We start from the raw sequence: 14337 nt of genomic DNA, 5'->3' as shown, positions 1-14337 counted from the left end.
AGATAAAAACCAATTATGAACTTTTCCACAAGTCTGAATACCCTATATACTAAATTTCAAGTCTGTAGAGCAAGAGAGTTGTCCGCACACACATTTTCACTTATATATATTGCAGTTTCTAAAACAATATTGAAACTTATATTTACTTATTTGATCACATAGATTTACCATTTCAAGTAATTAAAATGTAATTACCCTTTCCACACACACACACACACACACACACAATTTAAAAAAAAAAATTAATTACTTATTTCACCCAATTACAACTTTAAGTACAGAATATAAACTTAAATATATAAATGGAATATTTGAAAGTTAGCAATATTAGTTAAATCCAAATAAACAGGCTGTCTTGATAAAAGATTATCTTTGTAATCCAATGTCATGACCTTCATACAATCCCATCTATTAAAAATGTGCTTCTGATCACTAAAGAAATTAGTTAATTTTCTATTATAAAAGCTACTATTAAAAGATAAATTGGTTGGTCTAACATTAATATTGATCTCTTCATTTTATGAATGAGCTCAAAGAACGGTAACTCATTATGTTCCTTCTTTTGTAGTCCATCTATAATGTATTTTTTTTTTTTTTTCTGTACTTGTGCAGAATAATGGGATTTAAAATAAATGCATTTTAGGTAATACTTATGTGACGTCCAAATTAGTAAAAATTACAAACTTATGAAAATTGATTGACTAGAAAAAAAAATTAAAAATAAAAATAATATTTAACAAATTTAGAGATTTATTGTATTTGTCACTGTCAAAGAATTCTTAAAATCCAGGGGAGATAACAGCATTTTAAAAAAAAAATATTAACATTATGTATCGCAGAAAAAAATTGCTTGACAATAAATTAATTAATGCATTTTTTTTTTTTTTTTTTTTTTTAAGGTTCTGTATGCATGCATTTCACTTCTTAAATGCAATGATCCTGTCAATTCGCAATGCGGCATTGGGATGGCTGGTGTTTTACTTGTCGGTCTATCTGTCGCTGCCGGACTCGGTCTCTGCTCTGTACTGGGAATCAAGTTCAATGCATCCACAACACAGGTAAAATTGAAGACTCTTCTGTACTTTTTACATTTTTTTTAAAAAATTTTATTGCATATTATGCAATAAGTAAAACTTTTAATACTCTTAATGTTTTTGTTTATTTTTCACAGGGAAAACAGTATCAAATATATGTGCATCATAGTAATTTACAAACTGAAACAAGGCTGTATTCATGTGTGCATGTAGCAATAGAGTAACGGCCAATTCCCACCATGCTAAAAATCTAATCAACAAAAACTATCCAAAAGCAATTTCTGTCAAAATCATGAACTGAAAAATGTCTACTAGTATATTGTTGAATAACTATTCACTTAGTTAACGTCCTTATTTTGTACCCTTGAGATTCTTGAGTATTAATGTTAAAATATTACATTTTTTAATTTAAAAAAATAAATAAAAAATTGTTTAAAACTTCTTAATGATCAAAAACTATGACTGCTAAAGTTTGTTTTCTTGTCTTTTCCAGATCATTCCATTTTTAGCTTTGGGTCTTGGTGTAGATGACATGTTTTTAATTGCACATACTTATTCAGAACATGCACATCTCAAAATTCCTTTCATGGTAAGTATAAGTGAATAATTATTTTTATTTATTTTATTTTTAATCTTTTTTATTTTTTTATTACCAATAATATGAATATTTGTATGAAATCTGCAGAACTTTATTTTTTTTATTATTCATTTTTTTATTATGTGCAGATATACTAAACTTTAATTGAAAAAACCCTTTAGAATATTAAGTATTAATATATATATATATATATAAAGGAGGTGAAGAAAAACTAATATACCTAAAACATCTGCAAATCGAAAATGATATTATTTTTCTAGAAACTCTTAACCTCTTTCCCCTAACTTTAAAATCTAAAACCATTCAGTGACCAGATCTTTTACCAAACATTTATTTTTGTCTACAAGAAAAAAGAGCAAAATGTTTTGTTTCTGTTTGGTTGTAATTAAGCGCCAATATTAAGATAAATGATAGCAAAATTTGTTGCAGTAGATTTAGCAATTTAGTAAATTGTTTCAGTGACTGTTAAATTCTGTAAATGTTCATATATTTTTCTGGTAATGTGTAGGCACAGTGACCTAGAAAGAAAATGTCTGCTGAGTTTGAGTTTTATGAAAATAATTTTTTTACTCTATGTATGAATTATAAAGATGATTGTTCATAAGGAAAGTTTGCTTTGTTTTTTCATGTTGAACAATGGAATCCATCTTTTGAACATTTCCATCTCCAACCGTCAATTGACTGCAAGTAATGGTTTAATATGCATGGTAAATTAAATTTCACACCTTCAAGAATTGGCTCTTAACCAATGCTTGGAAATCCATTGAATCATTTTGAAATTGTCATGCAGCCTCATGACAAGTTGGAATATTATTATTTCTTTAGTCCACATGAAATCATTGTCATAAGCATCATTTACAAGACTTGTTGGATGCTTTCTAAGAACTCTTTCTAGTCTGCCGTGTTTATATATTACCATTTTCCTTTATAATACTATTGATTCATTTGTGTAGAATCTCTTACACATGTATTAATTTTTTTGTTTAAAAACATATTGAATCTTTAATTGAAAGTTTCAAGCACAAAAAAAGAAAAATACTGAACAAATTGTTAGTGCAGAAGTTAGATATAAACTCTTGTTAGCTTTCAGTTAGCACATTAAAATAATGGCATGCTAATGTCCTTAAAATAGTCTTAAAAATAATTTATACAAAACAATGATTGAAAATGTCTCTGCATCGTTGCCATTGCCAAATAAAAATAAACGGCATATATATATTCCTTGCCCACTCCTGTTAATTTACAAAACCAGACAATTTTTTTAGTTTTTTTTGGCGTTTCTTACCATATTTATTTCCTGTCTCTTTATGCAAACAAGGTTTTTACATGTAAGTATTAAAAAATGATAATTACAACTTTTGCTGCATTTGCAATTTTATCTTTTTTGTTTTCGTTTTTTTTTTTTTTTTTGTAAGCACAGCACTTGTTTTTATGTTTGCTTCGTATTTCCTTTTTAATTTATTGTTAGAAAAAGTTGGATTTTACTTGTGAAATCTTAAAATCTACAGTTTAAATACTATTCATTTTTTAAAAGTAAATTTTGCTTTCTTTATATTTTAAACATTTTTATTTTATGTTGATTTTATAAATCATTGCTATTTATAATTCTTATTAGCAGGGATGGAGTTGACTTTTAAAAACTCCCGATATCTGTAAAAACATTGTAGCCTCCAACTGCTAAAACAATATAAAGTATTATATCTCTTATTATTTATTGTTATTGATAATGAATACATGCTCAATATTTGATTATATAAACTATAATCTGTCTAGTCTTCATGTGTACAAATATGCATTAATGTAATAGTGAAAATATTTTACTGGGTGAATATTTGTTAAACCCCCCCCCCCATGCCACCATGAAAAGTGCTTATTTTATTTACTTATTTATAGACTGAACATTATACATACAAAATGTAAACTTTTAAATTCAGTTCAGGAGGCATAGTGTTTTTGTTTGCTTTTTTTCTCTTTCTCTATTTTTATATACTTCATTTGTTTTTTTTTTTCTTTTGTATTTTTAAAGTTTTAAAAAAATGATTGTTTATTAAATCGATAGATACAAGCTTTGAGATATATATATATATACTCAAATATTTCAAAGCTTAAGAAAATATAATTGCATTTGATCTCCTTAAATATCTCCTTTCTTTTTTCTATAGGAACAAACTGGTGAATGTTTAAAGAGAACAGGGGTTAGTGTATTATTAACGTCACTCAGCAACATTATGGCCTTTCTTGCTGCAGCCATCATCCCTATCCCTGCTCTGAGGGCTTTTTCTCTTCAGGTTAGTCTATCTCTGTTTTATGGATTTTTTTTTTTTTTTTTTTTACCACACTCGCATTATCAAGTTCTTTAATTACAGATTTTTAGATGAAGTTTATTCAAATTTATATTTCAGATTTTATTTTCATTTTTAAGTTGTTTCCCCCCCCCCATTGTTAATTTTAGCAAGTTATCATCAAGTTTATCTCCCTTGCGTCTAAATTCAAGATCCTACATAAAAATAAAATGGTTTCTTCCATTTTTAAGAATGGGGATTTAAGTGTCCCATTTAAAACACTGGGGTCCTAGTGACCCACCCCCTCCCCAAAAAATATAATAGGAGTTAAAAAATATCTTTTACAACAGAAATAATATTTTCTATCAATTTTCAAGGGAGATGATGAAAAAAGAACAGCACGAAAGAACTTTTTTCCTGAAAGTTTTAACAAGTAAACATAATATTAACACACAAAAAAAAAAAAAAAAAAAAAATGAAAAATAAGAAAATCTAATTTTACAGTTAAACTACAAGCGAAGATGCTGCCATCTTGAAAACAGGCTGAAAGAACAAGAGCTGTCATAGCTACATAGTTTTTTTTTTTTTCCAAGAGTGGAAATTTTGGATAAGCACAGACTTATTTTATCAGCATTTGTAAAACTCTCCATTCAGTTGCAAAAATTTTTTTTTTTTTTTTTTTTTTTTTTTTTTTTACTTTGACTTTTTTAATTTTAGTTATTTTTTTTATATCCGGTAATGATGCTGTTTCTTTATTACAGTAGTATAGTATAAAATTATAGTATGATATTAGTATAAAATTAAAAAAGAAAAATGATAGCTTGTTTCGTGTTGGGACAGTGTATAAGGATGTGTTTTGCTGTAGACATGTTGTGGGGGTATTTTGTGGGAATGTGCACGTTATCCAGATTTCTCAAGTCTTATGTAACTGTGAGTGCATGCCACCCATTGCAAGTATCTTGATATTTCTGCGCACATTTTAAGAATGTGTATATGTTTGTATGCATCCTTATGCCTAAGAGTTTCCTCATGTCACCTACAATATGATTTTTCATTGACTTTTCTATGGTGTCTTGTTAGTGCATTTACTTAGTTTGTTTATATATTTAGATTTCATGCTCTGATCCTATTTTCTAAAATGAATTCCTTTTTACACGCACTTATGCTATGCTTAGATATTTAACTATGACAGTTTTATTTTAGAGAAGTTCAAACTATTTAGGTTTTTATTTTATTTAAAACTAGCCTGGGTTCCCGGCATTGCCCCCACCCCTGGGTATGTGGATGTGTGTGTAAGAGTGTTAGTTGAGGAAAAAAAAAAAAAATTTAGGAGTATTATGCCAGAGGAAAAGGAGGTAATAGAAAAGCAAATAGTCTTATCGATGCGCCCACAACAGTTGTAATGTCACGGGCAGTCGAAATAACGTCTTTTATGCAACGTCGTTGGCGCAAAGTTTGAATGACTTGCAAAAATGTTGACAAAAAAAGTGACACCTTGTAAAAAAAACGATGCAATTGACAGTGAAAGAATTGTTTTGGGCCAATTTTTCGATATTAGATGTCTGAGAGACCAAGCTTTAAAACGATGCCAATTTTGTCACTGGCCAGTGTTTGTCAAAAGTTTTTGGCAGGCATACAAACACACATACACACATTTTGCCTTTTATATTATAGATTAAAAACTTATAGGGTTTTTTTTTTTTGTTTTTTTTTCCAAGTGTCAACTTTAAAAAAAACTGAAATATTTTTTAATTTCCGGAATTTTATGGGTTTTTCACTTTTAAGCAATGATTTCCTCCATCCTCCCCCTCCTTGTAATTCCATCAATTTATATATAACTGTCTATATTATCCTATCTTTGATGCTTTGTGTGATGGCAACATCAGCTGTATGCACAATGAAATACATGTAAGATGTTTGAAAAAAGTATAAATATTCACCTATATAATAATTGAAAAAAAAATCATGAATGCAGATTGACTTTTTGTGGTTACTGGAATGTAAATTATGTAAAAAGAAAAATGAACCACTTATTTTTGGAAAATTTCACCCATGAATTAATATGAATCTGCAAATGAAAGTAAACTTATCAGTTCGATAAAGTAAAGTTATGTAACCATAGATTTAAATCATGTTTAAAGTTTGATGAAGAGAAGAATCACCCAAGACTTATATTGAGTGACTCTTTCCATCTGAAACTTGATTTAAACATAGCTTAAATCTATATAATTACTTTCTTTTTTTCTTTTTATATATAATTTTCTTATCGGTTTGTTCAAGCTGGGAGGGGGTACATTCTACTTGATGCTAGACATTCATGCACTATCTTAGACATTCCAAGCAAGATATTTTTTAAAGATTCTAACTGTCCCTTTTTATGCAATTATTTGTATCTCTTTTGCACTTGGTTCACCGAGTATATTTGCCAGGTACTTTTTTGAAATTCTTTTTCATGAGTTCAATTGCTACTATAATGGGAATCTTAAAATTCCAGTTTCCTATAAATACATACATCATATCAGATCTATGAAAAGATAACCAAAGCCAGCATGTGATAGGTGTTTCTTGCATGTAATCTCCATTTCAATGTCTAGACGCAGCATCTCATCATTAAAACAAGTTTAAAGCAATTTTTGCTTATTTAAGTTCTCTTTTCTTCTGATGTTTTTATTTCAAGGTTAAAATTATTTACAAACCAAGTGTTAAAAAAGGAGAAAAAAAATTAAAGAATCAATAAGCAAATGTTACTTCTTTTTTTCCAAACTTATATAATTGCATATTGCCAAGGATTGCTAAAAGTTCCTAATGCCAGTCTTTTCTTATCTCTACACACCCACATGCAATCTGTTTACGAATTCAACTCTTTTGTATTCTTTGTAATCTCTGTCTGTGCGAATGTGTAGAAAATCTTTCAATATCATAAACACATAGATATGCACTTCGCATTTATGCATGTGTACTTGTCTCATTTATTGTCACAGATTACTACAATTATAACATTGGATAGCAAATAGAAATGGCAGCTTTTTATGTATGCAATGGTCCATGCTCTCACTATGATATAATTCTTGTCTCATTTTCTTTTCTGTGTTTTTTTTTTTTTTTTTTTTTTTTTTACTCTTTTCTTTTTGTACTTTTTCTGTTTTCTTTTATTTCCTTGTTCTTTCTGTTTTTATATTTTTCCTTCAGCTCTTTTACTTTCCCTCTCTCTCCTTCCCTCTTCCTCTCTGTATTCCCCCTATTTCTGTTTCAGGTACAGGGCTAAATGTGTGGGTGGGTGGTGTAAGGATGGTTGGTGTGGAGGGGGGTGAAGCCAGCTCTGACAGATTAGTAAAAACAAGCAGGCAGCCCACCCTGAATGGTCTTACCAATCTCCATCCTACCTGCCTACCTCCTGATGATATGTGGGTCAGGACACCATCTTCTCCCTCCTACACCCACAGATTTCTCTCCCTCCCTCCACCTTGCCCAGTACTGCTGTTGCTGCCTGTAACTTACCTCAGTCCTGCTGGAAGTTTCAACACTGCCCCACCACACCACCATCATGACTCTAACTAACCCTTACCACATTTCAGTGGCATTTGCACACACACACACACTCAACAACTGCGAACCCTACAAGTGCCAGTGGCAGCTATACATAAATCCAAACATTCACTCTTCATTTTGGGGCCTTTTTATTTCAGTTGTTTTTTTGTTTTCCTTCTTTATATAAAAAAAAAACACTCATTTTTCTTTTTCTGAGTGTGATGCTCACATATATTTAGAACTTTCATAATTGCTCAATACAAGTTGATAGATTCAGATATTGGATTAGAAACAATGGATAACCTTTTTTCACTTAATCTATTTTTCTTTTCTTTTTTTTTTTTTACTAGGCAGACTTAGTTTCTGATGAAATTCTCTACATAAATTTCTGAAATTCTTGTGATTTTTAGCTTTCAGTTCAGTTTTAAAGAATTTATTTTAAAAAAAAAAAAAGGTAGAATAAAAATAACATTAGAGTGTACATCATTAGAAACTCTGATTAGAATTTAATGGCATATCAACCTCTTTTGATTATAAGCATGCTTGGTGCTGGAAGATCAGACTGGACTCATGCTGTGTTCAAATCATTGCACTTTTATTGTGGCCATATATACTAGTACTGTTAGAAAAAGTTTGAGCCAGCAATTTTCACCAAACTATTGCTAAAATACCAACTTTTCTGTTTTATTAGTCCTGTACAATGAAGAGTTTCCAATAGATATTGTTTCCACATTAAATAACCCCCAAAAGGGGCTGTGATCTGTTGCATACAATTGGTTGAACAAAACCTGCTTCTAATCGGAGCTGATGGAGAATTAATGTATCCGCCCCCCCCCCAATAGTATAGGTGCACAATCAAACACGTTAAGATCATCGGTTTAACATTTGCTTTACATGCTGGCATGTGTTGGATGGCCTTTAGAAATTGAATTCTACACTAACTTATCTGGTCAAATCTTTATCCTACCTCTTGAGTATATTATTATCACTTCCTCCCATGTTTTTCTTGGCCCTTCTCTGTGCACTGACCCTGCTACCTCAATTGTGCCACATCTACTAACCCAAGAACTCTCATCCATTCTTTAAATGTGACCATACCATCAAAGGCTCCTGTTCTGCATACATCTCTCTTTATACTGTCCAATCTATCCTTGAAGTCATTAGATATAAGTCTGTATTTAAAATTCGCATTACACATTGTATCATTCTCATATTTCCTCTTCATGCAACGCATGTCCTCAGTTCTCTCTGGCCAGGTTTCGTGTACATGGGTAACTAATTCCATAGTCTGATTATGCACTTAGCTTAATACCTGTTAAATTTAATCTAATAATCTTGAAATCGTGGTATTGCTAATGAATAAACCCACCAATCCACAAGTATAAATTTGTTCCTCTGGTTTTGCTCACTTTGTTTTGTTTTTTTTGTTTTAGAGGTGGCGAACATTTAATTAAGTAAATCACAGAATTATACAAATACGTGGTTTATTCCAAAGTTAATTTTTCACATTTATAATTTAAATATAAATTTAGGCATTTGTCACACCTCCTCGCACGTATATGGTGTAATGTAGCTGTCTAATTTTCACAACTGTATATATTAAATTAGGCTGCATTTCAGAAATAAATTTGTTCATCAAATGTTTCTCTTAGTAAGTTGATTATTTTGCATGCTGTATGGCATGTGGCTTAGTCCTGCTGAAACCATATGACTTGCCAAACCAAGCTAAACTCAAAATAACTGATAGCTGCCAAATCTGCAATTAAAGAAAATAGTTGTCAATTTAAAGGTCACCACCTCTAAAAAGAAAAACTTTGTACATTTAATTAGGCACAAAGAATTCAAAATGAGTCATTCAAATTGATTTTGAATGTCTGTAGATTACATCATTTTCCAAAATGATGACTGATTAATCTTTTGAGTTTTTAAAATTTAAATTTGGGTGATTATCTAATCAATTCCTTTGTTTTGAATGATTGATAAATATTATATATAATGGACTCTCTCAATGCACGAGATTCAGGAAACTAAGTTGTCCGAAATCCGCAGGGATGATTTGTTTATAGTGGTGAAGGCTTTGTGTAGAACTATCCACACTTTTTGGAACCACTGTTAACCTCAGTTGATGCAAATGATTGTCATAAGACAGCGCAGACAGTAGACTTCCAGTTTTACATCAGTTTTTCCAGGACGCACTTCTCCCAAAGGTTTTAAACACTCCTTCAGATACTATCCTGGAGCAATACATACAGTGCCTGATATTTCAAAATGATCACATAATTTGTACTGACCAGGCTCATTGTTGCTTCACTCCTCTGTGTGTGTGTGTGTGTGTGTGTGTGTGTGTGTGTGTGTGTGTGTGTGTGTGTGTGTGTGTGTGTGAACCATTTACTTTCAAAATTGGGTTTCAGCCTGCTTTTCAGGTGAACACATAAGATCTCAGTCTCCCTTTACTGCTTTGAACTGGCTTATAACGTTCAATGTTGGATGGAACCAGTTGATTCCAGATCTTTCTCTTTCTCTCTCCATGTGTAGGTCTTTCTTTCTCCCAGGAAATTGATAACCAAAAAGCGTTTTTTCTAAGAAATGTTTTCTCTTTAGGGGTTTGGTTAGTCTCCGAAGAAACTGAATTTGTATACGAAAATGTCGCCATTGGAGCGGAGTTTTAGTCATTTAATTTTAATATGTTCATTGGAGCAAGTTTATTTAGTCTTTGGCAAATCATTTGGGACATATTTATTTTCTGGAGTATATATTAAACTGAGAAACCCAGAAAAGTTTCTCTCTATTTGAGGGAGATGTTCAACAAATATCTCTCTACAAAAAAGGTGTTTGTTTTTTCTTTTTTTTTGGGGGGGGGGGGGGACCAGATTTTTCGTGTACAATTATAATTTTCTGAATTTTCACTATTTCCTCTCATCACTGGGATGATTTTACTTTTTTTTACTTTTCACTCTGTGCATTTCTTTTTTTCCCTAAGCATGTTTCTTTTTTTTTCCCTCCACGTGTTTCTTTTTTCCCCTCTATGTGTTCCTCTTTTTTTTCCTCCTCCACACGTTTCCCTCTTTTTTTCCCCTCCACGCGGTTCCCTCTTTTTTTCCCCTCCACGCGGTTCCCTCTTTTTTTCCCCCCCACGCGTTTCCCTCTTTTTTCCCCTCCACGCGTTTCCCTCTTTTTTCCCCTCCACGCATTTCCCTCTTTTTTTCTCTGCGTGTTTCTCTTTTTTTTCTCTACACGTTTCTTTTTGCCTCTTTCATATTTTTTGTTTTTCTCTTTTTCCTTTTCTCTTTTTCCTTTTCTCTTTTTCCATTTCTCTTTTTCCATTTCTCTTTTTCCATTTCTCTTTTTCCATTTCTCTTTTTCCATTTCTCTTTTTCCATTTCTCTTTTTCCATTTTTTCTTTTTCCATTTTTTCTTTTTCCATTTTTTCTTTTTCCATTTTTTCTTTTTCCATTTTTTCTTTTTCCTTTTTTTCTTTTTCCTTTTTTTCTCTTTTTTCTCTTTTTTCTCTTTTTCCTTTTTTTCTTTTTCCTTTTTCCTTTTTTTCTCTTTTTCCTTTTTTTCTCTTTTTCCTTTTTTCTCTTTTTCCTTTTTTCTCTTCCTTTTTTCTCTTTTTCCTTTTTTCTCTTTTTCCTTTTTTCTCTTTTTCCTTTTTTCTCTTTTTCCTTTTTTCCTCTTTCCTCCTTTTTTTCTTTTGTATATTAGCTTAGTGTGTGTGTGTAAGGAACACTGATGTCTGAATGTTTTCCCCATATGCTTGACTACTCTTTCCTCCCTGTATCTATTTCAGTCAACTGTTTTTACCTCCCAGTCAGCACACAATTCATAACTAATTCATGAAACAGTCCTTTAACACATTCCCAATGTACGAAATCTGAAACCAAAAATTCCTGACCTTGTCTTCGTTTTCTTTTTTTCTTTTCTCTCCTTTCCCCTCTTCATTCCTTTGGTAGCCCTTGAAAAACACTCAGCTGCCCTACCTTGGGAGATTTTATTCCAACAACACTGGTGACATTTTCTATAAGAAAAACCTCACCGCTTTTAGGTTGATGCCTAGATGTTCACTATTACAGATATCAAAGAATGTGAATTCAGAAACTTCTTACAATTTGAGCTTTGTTTTTTTTTTTTTTTTTTTTCTTTTCTTTTTTCTACCAACTGTGTTTCCTCATAGTTACAATTCCTAACTGAATTGTTAAATTTTTTTTGTTTTTCGTTTTGCATTTTGTAACATTTACTACTGTTAATCATCACCTGTTCTTTAGCAGTAATGTGTTGCGCCATTCAGAGCAGCAAGTCCTGGGAACATCAACCTGAAAGAATAGTTGGAAATGACATGTATACCATACATTACAACCATGTAATCCCTACAGCCACCTACTTTGAAAATGCTGCTGTGAAACCTAACAGTTATATGGAATAAGTCAGAAAAAGTGGCAACCTTGGTTGAAGTGAGTGTCCCTAATGATGGAGGTCTGAACAGAGCTGGAAGGGAGAAACAGACCAAATATCAAGGTCTCATGTATGGTATGAAAAGAAACTGGAATCTTAAGAGATATCAATCATACCAGTTATTATAGGTGCTACAGGACTTATGAAGAAAAACCTGAAGTCCTACCTAACTAATATTCCTGGTGAACCAAGTGCAAAAGAGATCCAGACAATTGCACTTAAGAGAATAGCAAGCATACTAAAAAGAGCTCTCGGTTGGTTTCAATAAAAAGCAGGGCAATGTTGGTAGCTGGTTTGGCTTCCCCATACCCAGTGTTACAATCTTCAAAGGAAGAAAATTACAAAAAGCAAGATAATGACTTCGAAGTGGATTTATTGAACTTTCTTATCTTACCAATAGTCTTCAGATGATTGAACACTGTTGAAATACTGACATTAAGTGCCTGGAACTTTTCTTTTCTGATTTCTATCTATCTCACAGAGTATCCTCCTTTTTTTTCTTATTCCTTCAATTTCCCATAATTTTTTGTGGTTTACAGAACCCTTTTTTTTTCCTTTTCTTTTTTTCTTATTTTAATAAGAGAGCAGGTGGTGCCTTACCATTTCACAAAGAGAGAAACAAGAAAATAGACCAGATTCTATTCTTTATTTTATTATTTTTTTTTTTAATTTTCTCTCTTGTTAAACTGAGACCTTGTTAAATGCTTTTCTTTTACTGTTTTGGTCTATCGTCTGCCATTGGTTAGGGCATAGAGTTGATAGTCAGAGAAATATGGCTGGAATACATTATCCTGGAAGAAAGGAGAAAGAAGGCCACTGCTGACAACAAAAGTAAATGAAACAAAGAAATATGAAGAAAGAAAATAGAATTTTAAGAAATAAATCAACGAAAATATAAAAATGTACACTGAATTACAAAATGGGGGTGGGGGCGAGAGGGCAAAAAATGGCTTAGAACATTTGAAAACTGGCAATAAAGCCTGAATTCACTCATTGGGGGAAGAGAAATGGGTCCAGGATAAAAATGAATAGATAGAAAAAACAAAATGGTATCATCAGTTTCTAGTTAAAGGGATGACAAACTTGACTGGATTTTTAAGGAAGAGGAAATCACTTGGTATTAAATCTTACATAAAGGAAAGTTGTTTGTGTCTTCAATTAAAAGTCAGAAACTCCACAAGACACACCCACAATGCTGATATATTCTTTTTCAGCATTTCCACATACAGGATATGAGCATATTTAATATATATATGCTTTTTGTTTTTGTAATACGTTTTAAATGAATTTGATTATTTACGAAAGTGCATTTTTACCTAAATGCGAGTTGGGAATAATTTTCCTTTTAACCAATTTGGTACTCCCATATGAGGAGCGGCATATATATTGTTTTTTTTTTTTTTTTTTTTTAAATGTAATATATTATTATATTTAAAATTATATTAAAAAAATACTATATATATATATATATATATATATTCTTTTATCTGTGATAGGGAAGGGTATATATTGTTGATGGGATTATTCCAATATTTTCCCCCTAATTTCAATGCAATTACCAATTCAGATTCTTTATAAATCTTAAATATTTAACTATGGAGTCGTTACTTTTTTCCCCCCGATTATCATAAACACCTGTTAGATGTGCTGGTATTTTCTCAAACATAAAAATACACTTGTGAGAAATGATGTATAGATTTTAATATTACTGGTAGTTTAAAATCAATATTGATTATTTTATTATGACTACCAGCAGTGGAATATTTTGCTTTATACAAAATTAAATAAGAAAGACAAAAGAATCGTATTTGGTATCAGAAAATAGTCACAAATTTTTCCGATTTTTCCGATTCCAATTAATTATCCAATGTACACACTAGTTTTCTATTTGGTTGTCTATAATACTGTATAACAATTCTAGTTTATAATAAAGGACAGATCTATAAATTTGGGACTATTGAAGCCTTATGAGATCTAGAATAAGAATTTTGTTTTGATTCAGGTAACATAAATTTTCTTATAAACAGCTCTTTGGGGAAACTTTAACTACACACGAAAAAGAGGTGTTTACCTCCAATTTTAAAGAAATTTAAATCCTAAGTGAATCACATATTTGTATAATTTTGCTAAATTACCTCCATTTATTTATTCATTTTTCTTTTACTGTCTCTCTTTCTTCCACCCCTTTTTATTTTCTTTTTCTTTTCCATATATATATATATATATATATAGTGTGTGTGTGTGGCTTTCTTCAGTTTTAACATACTTATGGATACCCACTGTAAGGGTGCCTGCGCGTGAAAATGCCTCTCCTGAGTAAACATTGTTGCATACCAGTGGCAAGTTGAGGTATAGGACGACTGGAAATAATGCCTAGATGAGCGGAGAGCACATACAGCACCTAGAATTCCCATCTGGTACTAGCCAGTCTCAACGTTGCTTA

At 31.3% G+C, this 14337-nt stretch overlaps 1 protein-coding gene across 1 annotated transcript in view; it reads left to right on the top strand.

Annotated features, from left to right (window-relative positions):
- The window catches only part of LOC145255534 (protein patched homolog 1-like), a 114602-nt gene that overhangs the window by 76844 nt on the left and 23421 nt on the right, over positions 1-14337 (top strand). The window contains exons 11-13 of the mRNA XM_080113993.1: positions 900-1058; positions 1528-1623; positions 3795-3920. Coding sequence (XP_079970119.1) covers positions 900-1058; positions 1528-1623; positions 3795-3920 — 381 coding nt within the window. The remainder of the gene's footprint in view (positions 1-899; positions 1059-1527; positions 1624-3794; positions 3921-14337) is intronic.

This window comes from Euprymna scolopes, chromosome 3 (assembly GCF_053919585.1).
Source record: "Euprymna scolopes isolate OS-2025 chromosome 3, ASM5391958v1, whole genome shotgun sequence".
NCBI lineage: Eukaryota > Metazoa > Mollusca > Cephalopoda > Sepiida > Sepiolidae > Euprymna > Euprymna scolopes.
This window is presented reverse-complemented; position numbering and strand designations above follow the sequence as displayed.